General features: G+C 37.6%; 1 protein-coding gene across 1 annotated transcript in view; it reads left to right on the plus strand.

The window, feature by feature from the left end:
* Positions 1-19,854, plus strand: part of UACA (uveal autoantigen with coiled-coil domains and ankyrin repeats) — a 66,325-nt gene extending 46,471 nt beyond the window's left edge. Inside the window, exons 10-19 of the mRNA XM_054041753.1 lie at positions 417-503; positions 2,257-2,364; positions 5,097-5,129; positions 5,826-5,924; positions 6,162-6,192; positions 7,131-7,183; positions 10,816-13,527; positions 14,669-14,821; positions 16,989-17,054; positions 17,801-19,854. Of these exons, the coding sequence (XP_053897728.1) occupies positions 417-503; positions 2,257-2,364; positions 5,097-5,129; positions 5,826-5,924; positions 6,162-6,192; positions 7,131-7,183; positions 10,816-13,527; positions 14,669-14,821; positions 16,989-17,054; positions 17,801-17,872 (3,414 nt within the window). The 3' untranslated portion in view covers positions 17,873-19,854. The remainder of the gene's footprint in view (positions 1-416; positions 504-2,256; positions 2,365-5,096; positions 5,130-5,825; positions 5,925-6,161; positions 6,193-7,130; positions 7,184-10,815; positions 13,528-14,668; positions 14,822-16,988; positions 17,055-17,800) is intronic.
* Positions 19,855-20,187: the final 333 nt, after the last annotated feature.

Here is a 20,187-nt window from a genome sequence, read left to right on the forward strand (position 1 = left end):
TGATGATCTCTGACTGCTGGCATAGTTTAGGGTGGGCTCAAAGCAGCTGAAATTAAACATAGGCACTGGTGCGGAAGTGACACCCCTCTTCAGCTGCATTCAGTGCTTGTTGGTTGACAATCTGGGCCTTGATATTTAAATGATATGCATATTAGTTCGGGGATTTGAAATAAGACTACCACAATTTATCTCTGTAGATTAGATTGCCTGACAAATTTCTGATTTTTATCCTCTGTGAAATATAGCATAGCAGAGTAAGCGTGCACTAGTAATAACACTGCCTCCCTGTGGGATATATAACTAAGTATAATGCTGATCTCAGTTGGAAAACACTGGGCTTCCATGTTGTATCCAGAAAGAGTATGAGTTTAGTTTGCTTAAATGTACTATTTTATGCTTTAATGCTGCAATAACAGGTTACTAATGTGTCACAGAAACGGAATCAGCTGTTTGCACAAGAAGTGAACTTCAAGCAGTATCAGAGGGAACAGCTAAGCATGCAGGTAAATCAGAATAAAAAGAGCAGGAAGGGGTTTGTGCTTTGTATATTTTATGTGATAATCAACAAGTCTGATTAAAGATTAGGGTTTTGTTATAAATCACATTGTCTATTCCTATAAGAGGAATGCAATATTTCAGTTCTCAATATTACTGACATGCAATGTTGCAAGTGTGTGATCTGTTACCCGTCTTTTAAAAAGGGATAAAATCTCGGCAGTGTTTTATCAGACTAAAAAATTATATTGGGGGGGGAAAAAAAAGTCTTCCACTTAAAATGCATGCTAATCAGCTCAATCAGACAGCCTAAGGTTGGGCTATTAAACAACATTTCTCTTTATGTAGATGCTGATTCTCTTAGGTGTTGCGTATCGCCTGTAGAGTGAGAGATGAAGGTGTCTACTGCTTTTCAGGATTGAGGCAACAGTGAGGGAATTACTGGTTTATAATTGAGTCCTCTACATGGTAGAGAAAATGTAAATTATAAAAGCAAGAAATAGGCCTTACAAAATTTACCTAGTGTTTCCTCATGATTTATGAGACATACTCTTACTAATTCTACCTGATAACTGTGAGCAGGCCATTTTAAAGCGATTTCTCCCTTTTGTGCCCTATGTCGTATGTAGTGTCTATTTTACAATATGTTCTGCGGAGGCTTTTATTAATTAAAATAGGTAGATTCTGTAAAGAGCACTCAAATGTTGATAAATGGTAGTGTAACTTTTATTTCAACCTTTTAAGCATTTCACTGAATTAAGGAAAATATAAAATAAAATACAATTAGTAGGTGTCTTACTAGAAAATGAATTTGCTTGCTATAATTGCTAGAATAATCAATGCCATTTCCTTCCTCAGCTTATTAGTATGCCAGTATAGTATTTGAAAAAAGTAAAATAACATAGAGGGGATAACTTTTTAAACTAAGGAAACTAGCCAATTTAAAACTGAGGTTGCCATTATGAAATATTTTAGTATACAAGAGAATGACTTGAGATCATAGGTCCCAAAACTGACAATCATGCATACCCTATTGTAACAACCCTACCGTGAAAGTACCTTACTATGTGCATTGTGAGAAGTTACTGTAATGGTAGCTTAACTCTGAACTTTTAGCTTTTGTCAGTTTAAATAGGCCCTTTATTTATTTATTTATTTACTTTTAAATATTTATAAAATGGTCTTTTATTAGTGGATAAAAAATTAAAATGGCCAATAACGTATTTTAGTTTAGAAAGCCTGTATGTATCTCATTCTGATAAAGGGTACTATGCTAATTGGTAGAATTGCACTTTATTTATAAAAGACAGAATGCATTTGTTCTGGCTTAATAGACGTGATTAAGGTTACATCCGATGCACTTCAGGCATACAGCATGTTAAAAGGCTATCATGATGCCTCATGCCGATGAAGTGTCTTTTAGATTACATTCTTTAAACACAGTGGCTGGGTTTCAGATTTTTTTTTTTTTTTAAGCACAAGTTGTTTTTTATATGTTGACAGCCAGGAGATAAAAGTTGCTCTTGAAATGCTGTCAGCATTGGAGTATGGACAGAGAGAGATTATATTAAAAACTGTGTGTGTACATCCAGGGACAAGCATTCTAGTGGTGGAGACTCTGAAGGCACTTTAAATCATTATACCTGTAAACTTATCTAAAGTGAGGCTACAGATATGTTATGAATTTTGTTGAACAGTCATTGGTGTTCTGAATGACCATTATAATTATTAGTTAAGACGCCTAAATTTTCTTTGTTTCAGGAACTGGAAGCAGAAAATGAAGATTTGAAAAACCGATTGAGAGAGATTCAACAGGATCACAGAATACTTTTAAACAGAGTCAGTGTATTGGAGCTACAACTGAATGAGGTAAAAACAGATTTTGTATCGTTTAAAAACTAACAATCATCTAACTTGAATAACAAAGCCATTCTTTTGAAGTTGGCATAGTACAGCAGAATGGCTTTGTCTGAAGTCTTGAAATGGAAATTTCAACAATTCACAGTGAACTGCCCATTAAAAAAGGAGCCAGGGATTTATTGGTGGGTTGCTAGTTTTCCTGGTGGATTATTTGATTTAAGAAACCAATAGCCTCTCTGCTCTTGTATAGAGCCATCTGTGGGAAACGGAATTACTTCATTTAACTTTAAAAAACAAGTCCTGCTTTGAACTTTAATTTGATGTTCTCTGATGAATAACCAATGCTTGTTTTGAAAGGAATGCACGTGGGAAGGCTGTCACTCTCACTTCCTGACGGATTCTTCATTGATCATTTTACTTTCTCAGTTTAATGGGTGGCTTAGATTCCTGTCTGGTTGGGTGGGGGCAAAATACACATAACTGAGGTCTGCAATTTTTTTTTATTGCTTCCCTGTGAGCTGTTCTTGTTGACTCACTGTCACTTGGGTTTTTGCTGCAATACAGTATATCCATAGGCAGATGACCTTTTGATACTGTGGTCATTTCTAGAATGTGGTGAAAAGTTGCTGTTAGAAGTAGTTCTATTGATACTCAAATATGAGCGACAGCCTTTCATCACAATCAAGACTGTAGAGCACGTGATGGTTCGTGTTACAGTTTTAAGAACAAATACTAATCTCAGATGCATGGCTAAAAGCAGATATTCTGCCTTTAATAGTATCTTCTATTCTGTATTTAAAAACAGCTGGAAAAAAACCCAAATGTGATTATCCATTAACTAGTAAATAGATTGCTTCTGGGGCATTGCTTTGCTGTTTTAGTACTGAGAGCTGGTGGGGTGACTCAGCAGACATGAAACTGTAGTAATTAACAGGAGTGTTCAGCAGGAGCAAATCTTCAATCAGCAGAAATCGAAACAAAGATTCCCAACTTGGGACTCACCCAGCTCTCACCAAGTGAGTCTGAAGCCCTGCCTTTCCAGAGGCATTGTGTATCCACCTCTGCCTTTACAGCACTCTGAGAGTTTGTCCAATGGAAGAGGAAAATAAAGCTGGAGTTAACCCCTTGTTTACTGGGAGCCAGGTTTTGCCCCTGTACTTTCTTCACAAGTACTTTTTCAACGTAAACAGCAGTAATCAGTTAAACAGCAATAACCAAAAAATCAAGCATGTACATTCTCCCATCACGTGTATGCATAACTCCGTTCCAGTGTGTTGTAGGCATCCATTGGTATGTTCATACCTGATGGTCATGATTACAACAAAGTGAACCTTTAACTACTTTGAGCAGCAGCACCAAGAGAAACTTGTCTAGCATTCATTTTCAGCCAAAATCAACCAAAAACGTGTTAACTCAAGAAAGGATACATACCTCAATAATTTGGAAGCACAAGCAGTCCTATTAGATGCATTTTAAGACTTCAAAATTATGTAATTCCTGCTTTTTTTATTTGGAATATGGCAGACTGCAGGTGCTTCCTGCCAAAAATTAGAGGAATGTGGAAAATGGAGGGGAAAGACATGTTGGTAGCAGATATCATTCTGGATTATTCATAAGTGATCTGGAGAAATGAGTAAAAAGTGAGGTGGCAAAGTTTGCAGATGATACTAAACTGCTCAAGATAGTTAAGGCCAAAGCAGACTGTGAAGAACTTCAAAAAGATCTCGCAAAACTAAGTGATTGGGCAACAAAATGGCAAATGAAATCTAATGTGGATAAATGTAAAGTAATGCACATTGGAAAAAATAACCCCAACTATACATATAATATGATGGGGGCTAATTTAGCTACAACAATTCAGGAAAAGGATCTTGGCGTCATCGTGGATAGTTCTCTGAAGATGTCCATGCAGTGTGCAGAGGCAGTCAAAAAAGCAAACAGGATGTTAGGAATCATTAAAATGGGGATAGAGAATAAGATGGAGAATATATTATTGCCCTTATATAAACTGATGGTACGCCCACATCTCGAATACTGTGTACAGATGTGGTCTCCTCATCTCAAAAAAGATATACTGGCACTAGAAAAGGTTCAGAGAAGGGCAACTAAAATGATTAGGGGTTTGGAAAGCATCCCATATGAGGAGAGATTAAAGAGGCGAGGACTTTTCAGCTTGGAGAAGTGGAGACTAAGGGGGGATATGATAGAGGTATACAAAATCATGAGTGATGTGGAGAAAGTGGATAAGGAAAAGTTATTTACTTATTCCCATAATACAAGAACTAGGGGTCACCAAATGAAATTAATAGGCAGCAGGTTTAAAACAAATAAAAGGAAGTTCTTCACACAGCGCACAGTCAACTCCTTACCTGAGGAGGTTGTGAAGGCTGGGACTATAACAGGGTTTAAAAGAGAACTGGATAAATTCATGGAGGTTAAGTCCATTAATGGCTATTAGCCAGGATGGGTAAGGAATGGTGTCCCTAGCTTCTGTTTGTCAGAGGGTGGAGATGGATGGCAGGAGAGAGATCACTTGAACCTGTTAGGTTCACTCCCTGGCATTGGCCACTGTCGGCAGACAGGATACTGGGCTAGATGGACCTTTGGTCTGACTCAGTACAGCTGTTCTTATGTTCTTATGGACTGAAATATAGTGATTGTTTTATCAAATACACATTAACCCCTGTTAACATACAACTGAAATGATTTTGGGGGGTGTGGGATTTTTGGTTGCCTTCTAGGAGCAAATGGTTGCAGATGATCTTGAGAGTGAGGTAGGAAAACTGATTTTTCACCTCTCTACCTTAAATTTTAGTATTAACTTGTAGCATGAGTAAAATACTTCCCTTAGTTCAACATATTACTTTTATTGTGACATTTATATAGCAGTTTTAATGATTGCTACTTTAAAACTAAAATGCTACATGTTCACCTTTTAATAGAAAAGTTGCACAGCTGTATTTTTGTCCGTATGAGTTCTTTCCCTGTTTTCCACTTGTGTACAGTGAAGGCAATAGCTTTTGATTAATGAAAGCCAAAATGATATACATTTAGTGTTGCCTTGCACTAGTTATGTAGGTTCCTGGCATCACCACCATAGATCTTGTCACAAGAATGTTGTGTAAAGAAAGCATGCCATTGCATCTTTGAATTATATTGCTCATTTTATAGATCTTTCAATACTAAAATAGTGACTCTCAGTAACACAGCAGACTTCTGGTGCATGCAGCCATGTTGTTGATGATTTGTGTCTGCCATCATTTACATGTTCACTTGATTAATAAATGTACAGACGTTAGTGTCAGAGAGAAATCTCTGGCATTGGAAAGCAAGGAATTCTGAATGCTAACCTCTAATGGGAGATCCCCTGAAACTTTAACTCAGGATTTTAATAAGTGTTCTAAATGCTTATGGGTCTGGATATAGTGGTGGATAGCTGATCTCAAACACAACCATCTCTTGTTCCTCAGAAAGATGAGCTGAGAAGACTCTTAACAGCCAAGGAAAAACAGCAGGAAGAAAGCTTAAGAAGTATTGAAGCTCTGAAATCTAAACTTAGACACTCTGAGGTATGTTGTAGTTCAACTCAAACAATAAATATATACCTTTTTTCATAAATATTGGGGCAATAATACCAGTTATAGCCTTGAAAACAGAAATAGAATTGTCCTGAACATCATCTTATCCCATTTAAACTGTAACTGAAAATTAGGTACCTGTATTAGCATCTCATTCTATATGTAAAATTAGAACAAAATGAATATTTTATTTTTGTTAATTGCAGCAATCTGTTTTTTTCATTTCAGCGTGACTATCTGGGCTCTGGAAGTGATTCTGGTAACAATGTTTAATTTTATTTTTAGAATTTCTCTCTTTAAATGCATTATGCATTTTCAAAAAATTCAAGTGAAACTGTTGCCCTTTTTTTCTGTTTTTCTTTCTAGTCTCATGCAAATTTTAATTGTAACTGGATTTAACCTATAGGTCTCACTTCTATACACTCAGACTTATTCTTTAAGGGTAGATGTTCCTGTCCTGAATAGGTATCTAGATCTCATTTAACTCCCCACACCCCAAACACAGCAAAGGGTGATCTAACATTTATCCTCTGACAGGGACAGGCATGCATATTCTGTAATAGGGGGTGAATATCGCTAAATCTATTTAAATTAAAAAATGAATAGTTGATAAAAGACAACTTGAATAGTTATGTTGTAACTATACAAAGATTGAGAACAACATCTAAGATCACTTGTCTTAGGTTCTTGATTTAGTCAAGTTTTCTGTTCGGAATCTATATTGGTCTGTGTTTGCTGTAGAATCTGAGCTCTTATCAATGATTAAATTGGGCCAACGATCTTTTTAAAAATAGAGATTTTTAAAAGTCCAGTGTTAGTTTTGTAAATTAATATTATGTATGAATGGCTGGTAGAATATTTCTTAGATGTGAGTTTCTGTATGAATGATTGACAGGCTTTGGTGCAAGCTTATCTATCTATATCTACAAGAGCTTTGTAGTGTGTATTCTTAAGCTTTTGAGCTCACACATCACCCCTCTTTTGATTTGGGTATACTTTCAATTTTCAAGTTTGATTACCAACTAATCTGAATGAGCACAGCATTAACATCTATGTAGTAAAAAAAAATAAAAATCATTATTTGGTCTGTCATAAACCTGTATGCAAGTCAGTGGGGGCTACTTATTGAAGTAAGGTGTCCTATGGCTATTTGAAAGAAGAGGTTTTTATCTTATCCCTTATTCTATGGTAATATAGGGAAAGAAGATATGCTGCTTAAACAGGGTCAAGTATTTGCTACAGAATCACAGGTAACATTTACTTTTTGAGACTATATTAACATTGTGGATATTTGTGATGTATCTTTCTGTATGTATTCCTGGGCACGTAAACAGTGCTTGACGTAGGTACAATTGTAAGACAGAAATGTATTTTATAATAAACAGTAAATTATTTCATGTTCTCTGCATATACACCAGACCCTTGCTAGAATGCAGTATTTGGGATCCATGCGCGGTACCGCATTAACGTGGGGACCGCGTTTAAATGAATTGCAATTTAAAGTAATTTTAAATTTGGAATCCATGGCTGTGACTGCGTTGTATGCGAATTTGTGCTATATAGACACGCGTTCTAGCGATTGTCCGGGTGTATACATCTTCCTACTGTATTTTCCACTCCATCTGATTAAATGGGTTTTAGCCCACGAAAGCTTATGCCAAATACATTTTTTAGCCTCTAAGGTGCCACAAGTACTCGTTCTTTTTACTGATACAGACTAACACGGCTACCCCTATGAAACCTGTCTCTAAATTAATCTTACTAAACTGTTTTTGTAACTGCTGGTGCCCTCTAGAGGAAATGGGTAGCATAGCTGTTTAAATTGTTGCTCAGTTCAAACAGAGCCTGTTTAATATTGCTGATATGGGACTGAATGGATAAAGAATTGAAGGAGGGTGGTAATATGTGGTTATGGAAAATAGATCCTGTCTAACTGGATTTTTTTTTTTGAGATTAAAAATATGATTAAGGTAATAGTGTTGATTATAGTATAATTAGACTTGTGTAAGGTGTTTGACTTGGTACCCCATGAAATTTTGATTTAAAAAACTAGAATGATATAAAATTAACATGGCACATATTGAAATGATAAAAACTGGCTAACTGGTAGGTCTTAATGTAATTATAAATGAGGAAGCATTGAGTGGGTGTGTTTCTAGTGCGGTCCTGCAGGGATTAGTTCTTGACCCTACATTATTTAACATCTTTATCAGTGACCTGGAAATAAAAATCGTTACTGAAAGTTTTCAGAGGAGACAAAAATTGGGGGACTGGTAAATAATGAAGATGACAAATCTGGATCAATCTGGATTGTTTGATAATTTGGGCTCAAGCGAACAGTCATAGAATCATAGAACTGGAGGGCATCTTGAGAGGTAATCTAGTCCAGTCCCTGCACTCATGGCAGGACTAAGTTTATTATCTAGACTGGTGGTTCTTAACCGCAACCTGCACCCCCTTTGGTTCTCAAAATACGTTCTCGCATCCCTTATCAAAAATCAAAAGATGTTCTCGCACCCCTTAAACCTAGATATTTTTTGTTTGTATATTACGGTAATCATTAAATGTATAATATTAATAAATACAAAGGTTTGATGAAACAATGTAGTTGTACTTACGTGCCTGTGCTTAATTTGTGTTTTCGATGATTTATCTTCTAAAAAAAATCTGGCATGTCTCGCACCCCCACGGGGTGCGTGCACCCCAGGTTAAGAACCACTGATCTAGACCATTACTGACAGGTGTTTGTCTAACGTGCTCTTAAAAATCTCCAATGATGGAGATTCCACAACCTCCCTAGGCAAGTTATTCCAGTACTTAACCACCATGGCAGTTAAGAAGTAGGGCTGTTGATTAATCACAGTTAACTTATGTAATTAACTCAAAAAAAAATTAATCGCGATTAAAAAATTAATCACAATTAATTGCACTGTTAAACAATAGAATACCAATTGAAAGGTATTAAATATTTTTGGATATTTTTCTTCATTTTCAAATATATACATTTCAATTACAACACAGAATACAAAGTGTACACTGCTCAGTTTATATTATTTTGTATTACAAATATTTGCACTGTAAAAATGATAAACAAAACGAAAAAACCCAGTATCTTTCAATTCACCTCATACAAGTACTGTAGTGCACTTTCATGATAGAGATTGCAACTTACAAATGTAGGGTTTTTTGTTACATAACTGCACTCAATAACAAAACAATATAAAACGTTAGAGCCTGCAAGTCCACTCTGTCCTACATCTTGTTCAGCCAATCGCTAAGAGAAACAAATTTGTTTGCATTTATGGGAGATAATGCTGCCCACTTATGCGCTAAATATTCGTATGCCTCTTCGTGCTTTGGCCATTGTTCCAGAGGACAGAGCGGAAGAATTACTTCTCATGTCGTGCTTACAACATTCCTGCTAAATACATCCCAAAATGATGTTCACTTTTTTTTTTTTTGGCAACAGTGTTACACTGTTGACTCATATTTAGCTTGCGATCCACTATGACCCCCAGATCCCTTTCTGCAGTACTCCTTCATAGGCAGTCATTTCCCATTTTGTATGTGTGCAACTGATTGTTCCTTCTTAAATGGAGTACAATATGTGTTTTAATATGGCTAAATATTAATACAGACATCTAGGAACAAAGCATGTAGGTCATACTTATGAGATTTGGGACTCTATCCTGGGAGGCAGTGACTGTGGAAAAAGATTTTGGGGTCGTGGTGGACAATCAGCTGGACATGAACCCCTAGCACGATGCGGTGATCAAAATGGCTAATGTGATCCTTGGATGCATAAACAGGAGAATTTTAAGTCCGAGTAGGGACATTATTTTACCTGTGTGTGGCACTGATGCTACAGCTTCTGGAATACTGTGTCCAGTTCTGGTGTCCACAATTCAAGAAGGAAGTTGAAAATTTGGAGATGGTCCAGGGGAGAGCCCTGAGATTGATCAAAGAATTAGAAAACCTGCCTTATAGTGTTAGACTCAAGTTGCTCAAACTTGATTAGATAAATATTTGCTAATTGGCTCTTCAACCTGGCAGAAAAAGGTACAACACAATCCAATAGCCGGAAGTTGAAACTAGAAAAATTCAGACTGCAAATTTTTAACGGAGAGAGTAACTAACTATTACCAACCAAGAGCCATGGTGGATTCTCCATCACTGACCATTTTAAAGTCCAGATTGGATGGGGAACATCTATGGCCTGTGTTATATGGGAAATCAGACTAGATGATCAGGATGGTCCATTCTGACCATGGAATCTCTGCATATGATTTGAAAAGCAATTTTTTTCTAGTTTAACACTGGAGCAGGCCATTTCATAGCATTAAAGTACAATCAGTTGCCCTTCTCCACAGATTTTCTCCTTTATGCTAAACTTGAGGTGAATTTAATTTGTCCATTGAATTCCAGTGAAAACAAACTACACCTTTAGGGCCCAGTTCAATTTATAGTGTAGCCCAATGGGGATCTTTTCACTGACTCTTATGAGAGTGGTCTCAGTTCCTAAATGATGGAAAATGTGCATACAATCAGTACACTTACATTTATTTTATACTCTAACAGCTTCAGGTCATTATGCTTCTAGATGTTTGAATGATGGCTACAAGGAAAGTTTCCTGTAATACTGATAGTTTTGCTTATGTAAGCCAAAATATATTTTGGACTCCTGGTCTAAATTACTTGCATTAATTTTTCCTGCTCACAAGTTATAAACTGCTTGTAAATCTGAAATATACAATGAAGGTAAAGCTTATATGTTTTAGATGAGCATAGTTAAAGAAGTAATGTATGAAAAAAATATGAAGAGTAAATTGAACAAATTTCTGTTTTTAAGCATGTATCTATTTCTGTGCCAACTAATCTGCAGACCAAGTCTATGCTGAGACCACTGGAACTGTCATTATCTAGCCAATCTTCCAGTTCTGAGAATGAAATTCTAAAGAGAGAGCTAGACAACATGAGAATCTCTTATGGCACAGCAAAAGAAGAAATAAGCAAACTTCAGAAAGAGCTGTCTCACAAGGTAGCTGAATGCAAAGCTTTGGCATCAGAGTGTGAAAGAACCAAGGAGGAATCTGACGGACAGATAAAGCAATTGGAAGATGCTTTAAAAGATGTGCAGAAGAGAATGTTTGACTCAGAAGGCAAAGTAAAGCAAATGCAAACCCACTTTCTTGTGCTGAAAGATCACCTGACTAACGAAGCAGCTATAGGAAGCAATAAGTTAACAGAAGATCTAAAGGATCAATTGAAAGACATGAAAGCAAAATATGAAGGAGCTTCTGCAGAAGTAGGCAAGCTACGGAACCAAATCAAGCAAAATGAATTGTTAGTTGCGGAATTTAAGAGAGATGAGGGGAGGCTGGTGGAGGAAAACAAAAGGTTGCAGAAGGAACTCGGTATGTTAGAGATGGAGCGAGAGAAGAGTGGGAGAAATGTCTTGGAGGTACAAGGGCAGCTAAAAGAAATGGCAGCAAAGTTAGTCCTCTCTGTACCTGTTGAGAAATTTGAAAATATGAAGAGTTTATTATCAACTGAAGTGAATGAGAAAGCAAAGAAATTAGTAGAGATGGAAAGAGAGTATGACAAACTGCAGGCAGAGCTTCGGCTCTTAAAGAGGGAATTTGAGAGTCAGAAAGCTAAATTTTCTCAGTACGTGAGGCCAGAGGAACACGAACAAATGAGGGGCAGATTTGAGAGAAAAACCGAAGAACTGGAAAAAACGATTTCTGAATTGTCGAAGAATCAGACCTTGCAGAAGGAAGTGGAAAGGGTTCACATGGACAACAAGCTGCTTAAGCAGCAAATACACACTTTAAAAACTGAGATTAAAAGCCAATATGTGCCTTTAAAACTGAATGAAGAAATGAAAAAAACAAGTGATCTGACTATTGGGGGTCTGACCAAAAAACTTGCTGAAGTAACACAAAAGTACAATGAAAACAAAGCAGAAGCTGAGAAGTTGATGATAGAAAAGACCAGTTTAAGTGAGACAGTCAGTCACTTCCAGGCTGTGTACCTGTCTCCAGAAAAGCACGAAAAAGAAGTGGCAGCCTTAAAATCCAGCGTTGTGGAACTTAAAAGGCAGCTTGCTGAGCTTCATCAAAAATATGATGCTGAACAAGCAAAAGTCTCCACACTAGTGTCTGAAAACACAGCTCTGAGGGACACTCTGAATGATCAGTATGTACCTGCCGTAACCCACGAGGAGATTAAAACCGTCCTGAACAGCACATTAGAAAAGACTAATAGAGAGTTGTCAGATCTGAAGGAAAAAACTGAAGACCTAAAGCGAGAATTTATGAGAGTAAATGAAGAGAATGGAACTTTGAAAAAGAAGCTGAGACTTCTACAGAACCACATCCAAACCGAGTGTGTAAGTGTAACAGAACATGAGAGTAAGGTGTCTACCTTAAATAAAAGCCTGCAAGAGTTACAGGCCAACAGCGCTGAGACATTGGCTAAATATAAGAGAGGCCAAGAGGAAATCGTACAGTTACATGCAGAAATTGAAGCTCAGAAGAAGGAACTTGACACAATTCAAGAATGCATTAAGTTCAAATATGCCCCAGTTGCCTGCTTTGAAGAGAGAGAGAAAAACTTTGAAGCCACGGTGAAAGAACTAAAAAAGCAGTTGCTAGAACAGACACAGAGATGCAGAGAATGGGAGGAGGAGACACAGAAATACAAACAGGAAAATGAGAAGTTAAAGAATGGGGTTTTGTCTATCGAAAACGACTTGCAACAAAATTACATTCTTGCTGAGAAATCGCATGAAATGGAAAAAATGTTCACCAGCAAAATGGAAGAACTGAATAAGCAATTGAGAGAATTACTGCAAAAATACACTGAGATAAAACATGAAAAAGACAAGCTACAAGAAGAGAGTGCTAAACAGATTTCCGAGGCCCTTGCTGTACAAACTCGCATGCAGGGTCACTATGTTCCAGTGGAACAGTTTGAAGCCTTGAAGAGAACGCTTGGCCACACGATAGAGGAGCTAAAAGAAGACCTCAATAGTAAGAAGGCATGTTATGACCGAGAACTAGAAAAAGTAAGAGAACTGCAGCGGGAATTGGCTGATCTACATAACTCCTCAATATCTTTGGCTGAACACACACAGATGAAAGAAGAATTTGAAAAAGAAATTGTAGCAGTCAAAACTAGCTTGAAAAAGGAGGCGGAAGAAAACCAAGCAAAAAGTAAGGAAATCTCTCAACTCCAGTCTGAGATTCAAAGTACTAAACAAGCTTTAGCTGAACTGGAGAGCAAAGAAGTAGTTGATATGTCGGAGTATAAATCCATGAAAAGTGCCTTAGAGACCCAGGTTGCTAGCATATCTGGAAACTTGGCCAGCTTGAATAGAAAATATGAGGAAATGTGTGAAGAGGCTTTGCAAGCCAAAAAAGAAGAGCTTTCTGCAAAAGATGAAAAAGAATTGTTGCAGTCAAGAAGCTTCAGCATTGAACAAGAAATTAAGGACCATAAAGAGAGATGTGATAAATCTTTGACAACAATTACTGATTTGCAAAAAAGAATACAGGAATCTGCAAAGCAAGTGGAAGCAAAAGATAACAAGGTAGGTTGAAAGTGTCAAATATCTAACAGTATTAACTGCCCCTATTTAGATCTAAAGGGCCAAATTTTCAAATGTAGTTACTTAAACAGACTCTCACTTACATGCCTAGATGTAAGCATCTGAATTTGGGCCAAATTCGCAAAGCTGAGAACCTATGTGAAGTGCTATCTAATCCCCCAAAAACTTTGCCATTTTTTGTAAATAAAGTGTGGCGATTCATAACACAGAACTATTCAAATTTCTGTTTTACCAGGATTTTCAGGTTTTAAATGCATCTTATTCAAATTCAAAATATTCATACTACATCCCCTAGGAGACATTTTTCAGATTATTTAAAAAAAAAAAAAGTAATACTCGGCTTCCTTTGTGTGTTGCCTTGTCATTTTGACACTGCTACTTGCCAGTTTAACACCAAATGATATTGGGAAGTCAATGTAAGAGAGAAGATTTAAAGCATCATGAATATGTGATGAGAGAGACTTGCAATTTTCTTAATGCTATTTATTAAAGATTCCAAATTGTGCCTGCACCATTTTTAATGAAGGTATTTTAGTTTTAAAACAGGAAGCATTATTGTTATACTAGGATTAAGGAGCACAGCATTATAACTTTATCCTACAGTATGTTTCAGAATTAATGTTATATGCCCTTTATACCATCCAAAGAACTAGGTTTTCACGTCTAGTAGTAGTGGCTAATACTGTAGTTAATGTGTACTGTGTGCACTCTTCCTCTGAAGAATTGGATACCTTTACGGCCGAATTTCCTAAAGGTAGTCTCACTAGTGGGCATTCATTGCACCTGCAAAAAAAAGATAAGGTTGATGCCCTGCTTTGAAATCTGGGCCTTATCTTCAGTGTGCGAATTAGCTATGTGGCTGGTTGACCTATGGGCCATGTCTTACAGATTTCTGAATCCTAAGAAGCCAAGAGCAAAATAACCGTATCTGATATATTTTCAAAGCATCTCTCTTTTTCTCTTACAAACTTTTCTAGTAAACCTAGATTGATGGGCTACATTGAGAAGTCAATATTAGGATCCCCTCATACACTTGTTAACCTTTAGTTGACCTTGCAAACTAATATTCTCTATTAACATGTTCAGAAAATGAAACATTATAATCTTTGTATTTCTCTTAAAGATAACAGAGCTGCTTAATGATGTAGAACGACTAAAGCAGGCTCTTAATGGCCTGTCTCAGCTTACATACACCTGTGGGGTTCCCTCAAAGAGGCAGAACCAACAAGTTGAAATGCTCCAGCACCAGGTGAAAACCCTGCAGCAGCAGCTGGCTGTAAGTACTTTGCTCCAGAGCTCAGTCATAAGGCGTGTTACTATTTTTGTCAGAAGTTGTGGAATAAGCTTTAATATATGTGGTTTACGAGCAGGGAAATGCGATGGGCAGGAAGCAAGGATCATCTGAGGAAAAGAATGGCCTTGTTTAATGTGATTTGGAAAAAGGGGTAAACAGTGAGGTGGCAAAATTTGCAGATGATGCAAAACTTCTCAATATAGTCAAGTCCCAGGCAGACTGCGAAGAGCTACAAAAGGATCTCTCAAAACTGGGTGACTGGGTAACAAAATGGCAGATGAAATTCAATGTTGATAAATGCACAGTAATGCACATTGGAAAACATAATCCCAACTATGCATATAAAATGATGGGGTCTAAATTAGCTGTTACCACTCAAGAAAGAGATCTTGGAGTCATTGTGGATAGTTCTGAAAACATCCACTCAATGTGCAGCTGCAGTCAAAAAAGAACAATGTTGGGAATCATTAAGAAAGGGATAGATAATAGACAGAAAATATCATATTGCCTCTATGTAAATCCATGTGGTCACCCCATCTCAAAAAAGATATATTGGAATTGGAAAAGATTCAGAAAAGGGCAACAAAAATGATAAGAGGTATGGAATGGCTGCTATGTGAGAAGAGATTAATAAGACTGGGACTTTTCAGCTTGGAAAAAAGACAACTAAGGGGGGATACGATAGAGGTCTATAAAATTATGACTGGTGTGGAGAAAGTAAATAAGGAAGTGTTTACTCCTTCTCATAACACACAAACTAGGGGTCACCAAATTCAGTTAATAGTCAGCAGGTTTAAAACAGAAGGAAGTATTTTTTCACACAACGCACAGTCATGCCAAAGGATCTTGTGGGGGCCAAGACTATAACAGGGTTCAAAAAAGAACTAGATAAATTCATGGAGGTTAGGTCCATCAATGGCTATTAGCCAGGATGGGCAGGGATGGTGTCCCTAGTCTCTGTTTGCCGGAAGCTGGGAATGGGCGACGGGATGGATCACTCGTTGATTACCTGTTCTGTTCATTCCCTCTGGGGCACCTGGTATTGGCCCCTGTCGGAAGACAGGATACTGGGCTAGATGGACCTTTGGTCTGACCCAGTACAGCCTTTCTTATGTGCTTTCTTTATGATAGAATATTTTTCCACTTGCCTCCATGAGGAGGTAGCAGTGTCTTTTGGAAAAGCCTGTCCAAATGAAGTGTTCTTACTGCAATATTAATCCAAAATCATTGACTAAGTCCTGTGTGCAGGTGCTGCAGTAATATTGCCTACTACACATACCAGCAGTGTATCCTATGCAGTATAACACAAAGGAAGGTAGTCTCTGTCCCAAGGGATTAACAATCTCAGGCTTGTGAGAAGCTAGGAGGTTTGAGCTAACCTGCTAGAAACAGCAGTGGGGCCACAATGGCAAAGGTGGTGGGTGGCCTGAGTATGCAAGTGGGAGGGTTGGGTTGGATTGTACTCAAGCGGTTAGCACAAGCCTCTGTCTGTGCTGGTATTTTTAGCACACTAATTCTGGTGGAGTTACTGCATGTCTACCTGTGCTGGGAGGTGTCCTCCCAGCTGCCGTGTCCAAGCCTGCAAACACTTATTCCAATGTGCTACTTACTGTTGTGAGTAGTCCTTGGAGTTCATGGTAGTAAGTGCTAGGGCTTTACTATAAATATACATAAATGTGTCTTTGTTCATGTGTGTAGTAGCACTGTTGACTTCAGTGGAACTACTCGTGAGCGCAGAGTTACACATATGTGTAAATCTACAGAGAATTGGGTCACATTCCTGGTAGTGTGTGTAGCATTGCCACTTAGTGTGGTAAAGTGAGTTTAAATTGGGACTTTGGGTTAGGGGCTTCTGAACAGAAGTCAAATTCTATTCTTGTCCAAGTAGATTGGGAGTGGTAACTTCTGGGCTGACGTGGAGAATGAGTATCTTGTAGATAGCCCTGTTTGAAGGCAAAACACTTCAGGGTGATGCTGAAGCTGAAAGGCTCTATTTTTCGGTTAGGATTTTGTAAACACTAACCTTGAAATTCTAAACTCACATGACACTTAAACAAGCAAAGTCAAACAAAACTGTAATTATACGAAGAATTGATGTTGAAAATATTGATATTCTTCTCTCCTCCTTCCCCTGCCCTTCTACATACAGGATGCTGATAGACAGCACCAAGAAGTAATTTCAATTTATCGGACGCATCTTCTTAGTGCTGTGCAGGTATGTTAGCTGAAGTTACTCTTTTTAGAAAATTCTCTTTCAAAGTAAATGTGTGTGAATGAGTAATATCTGTCAGTGCTTCCCGTATGCACATTAAAATATTTGAAAAGGCTTTTTGCGGTGCCTGGTGTTTCTCCAGAAGGAAACTGAGAAGCAAAAGAGCACCACAGCATGTTAAATTTTGTGTTTGCCTTCATCTGCTTGTCATTTTTTATGGACATCTAGACAACATACAGTGGTGACCCACTTTAAGGGGGATAATACAGTGCTGTCAATACGTGTCCCTATCCCAAATAGTGCAGTGGAGGAGTTGCATGAGTGTTAGGAGAGTTGAAAGTTCCCGTTCCTTTTGAATAGGGAATATGAATTTATGCAAAGACCAGTAACATTTCCCCACAATTACTGGCTGCAGCGAGTTACAATAACATGGTTCAGCTGGCTGAGTACGGTAGAGAATGGCAGGAGGCTGCCAGGCAGTCTAGAAGATATGAACAGCAACATCTAAATCAAAACAGTGATTTCAAACAGGCAACTTGCCACTGTGCTGCAAAGTTGGAAATTAACTCTGCTTACACAAAGTCATTAATAAGGTTCATTAAATTCAGTTTTACCAATGAGATGGTGATTGACCATGCATTCATTTTGGGAGGGTATTTGTTTTAATTTTAGTCATGAATAATGCAGTCTGGTTTTTTAAAAATCCTGTTTGTTTTTCTCTCTCTTCCCCCCCCCCCCCCCACTTCCAGGGCCACATGGATGAAGATGTTCAAGCTGCCTTACTCCAGATCATTCGAATGAGACAGGGGCTTGTTTGTTAATATGCTTAATGCTGGTTCTATAGCATGGCTGCTGCATCCCATAGGAGTGCTGTGATTACAGTTGTATTAACCTTCATGACCTTTATCTCATTATGGCGTGGTAACTGTAAAAAGAATGCACTCCCCCCTCTCCCCCCAAATAATTATTCCAAGTATGCAAAACATTAGGAGGCTGAAGTCATTTACCCCTTGTAAAATAGAACAATGGGACAACTCCTTTAGATCATATTAGACATTTCAAATATATGGATTATAAATTGTGTAGAATTTATTTTACAATTGGTGTACAAGCTGGCAGTCAAAATGATGACATAGTAGTTACATTCTGTTAATGTCGGATTGACCATTTTAGAACAAATAAATAAACCCATATCCAACACCTCCAAATTGATCCTATTGTTAATTCCCAAAGGGTGAATGACAGTGACCTTAAACTAAAGTGACTGTAGCTGAAATACTGTAACAGTTGGATATTTTTCTTTTAATGGTTAAAAAGTGTGCTTTTTGTGATCATATTAAGTTGATCAGCAGATTGACAGTAGATCAACTACAGAACAAGATGGATAGTGTCAAGGTATACATTGTAGCTTGGCTGGCCAGGTTACATTCTTTTATTTAAGTAATTTAAGATTTAGTGCCTTAGCATTTTACTAGAGGTACAAATCAGTTTTTTCCATCAGACACTAACTTTTATGCTTTTTTACAAGATATATTTTTTCATTAATGCTTTGTAACACTGATTGCAATAGGCTGAGAAACAGCAGGACTGGAGTAGATCATGAATGTAGAACAGCATTTCAGTCTCAAATGCAATAGTCAATTTTTATTCTTATGTACTTTTACAAACTTCATTATGCATAAAATGGACCTGGATTGTTTGAGTAACACACTTCATAAAGTTGTACATTATCTAGTTTAAGTGTCAGATGTTCAACCATTTTCCAGCAAAAGCTTAAGAGGTTTTTCTGGTTTTTAACACTGTAAATTATGTACTATAATCAATTTTTGATTATTTATGGGGAAAGATGCAAATAGTAAGATTCATAGAAAGCGAAATCTAATTTGAAATTCACATGTTAAACAAAACAGAGCTTCATATTTTTTTTAAGTGGAAGTGCAATAATGCCAAAGAATGAAATATCTACAGTTTTATGGAAGGAAATACAAAAATTGGGAATATTTCAAGGAAAATGGCAGTGAAACAAGAGTCTAACCACAAAGTTACTGTTTTTTTAGTGTCTCAGAATAAACAGAGTAGCGTCTGACCCTGTAAATGCTACTTATGGGGTATAGTGCTCCTTGCTGCCAGGAGCAGTCCCACTAGCTCTGTACTACGCTCAGTACCAAGCATTACACCTGTCAGTCAGCATTGCCCATAATTAGCAAATAAGAGGCTGTCATCCTGGCACTGATGCAGGGCAAGACCGGACAGAACAGAATTCAGCCTCTATATTCTGTGACTAGACTTTCAGGGTTGTACAGTAAATGCTGTAAGTGCTTGCTCTAACTACGGTTATGTTAACTGGGTTTAAAATACAAACCCCCAAACTGTACCTGGCAGCTTTTAAGCTTCCTGTGTTCCAACAGAGTTTAGTCTCTCTGCCCTTGAGTGTGGGCCCCTGCTGTATCACTGAAATGGCAGTCCCCAAACATAGAGAAGAGGATGTTGATGCAGGCACTTCTAAAACAAACTTGTGAAAATGCATGTGTAATATATTTGGCTGTAGTGTGACAACTGATCACTCTTGTTTTCCTTCAGTTTCCTAGAGGAGTCCCATGAGATGAGTTCACCAAGTATACTTCAGTTTTTAGAAATTCTTTTCTAATTGCATTACTTGAAGCTCTGGTTGGAGAGAAATTTGACTGTTTTGATATACTAATACTGGCCTATTTTAGTATTGTATTTTTTCCGTACTGGGGGAAGTTTTATGTATTTTTTTCTCTTGTATTACATATCAATAAAGTGTTTTATCTTACTGTAACAGTCCATTGCTAAATGGTAAAGCAGTATAGTACCTTGTGGCTTATTGGCAAAATAGTCTATGGGAAAGAGAATATTAGTCTTAATTTTGACTAGAAAAGATTGTGTATGTGTGTGTATTGCCAAGGCACATACTGGGATTACCAACTTTTCCACCTCCAAAACTGAGCGGTTCAGTTTGTCTCCAGTCAATCCTGGACTACTGATGCTACAGCCAACAAAAGTGTCAGCTGTGAGATTGCTGCCTCGCTTCTTGTGGGAAACTGAACAGCCTTCACGTGTTCACTTCTGAGCGCTGCCAAAATGGCTGGATTGGAGCTGGTGACCTGGAGGT

The sequence above is a fragment of the Malaclemys terrapin genome, chromosome 10, assembly GCF_027887155.1.
Source record: "Malaclemys terrapin pileata isolate rMalTer1 chromosome 10, rMalTer1.hap1, whole genome shotgun sequence".
NCBI lineage: Eukaryota > Metazoa > Chordata > Testudines > Emydidae > Malaclemys > Malaclemys terrapin.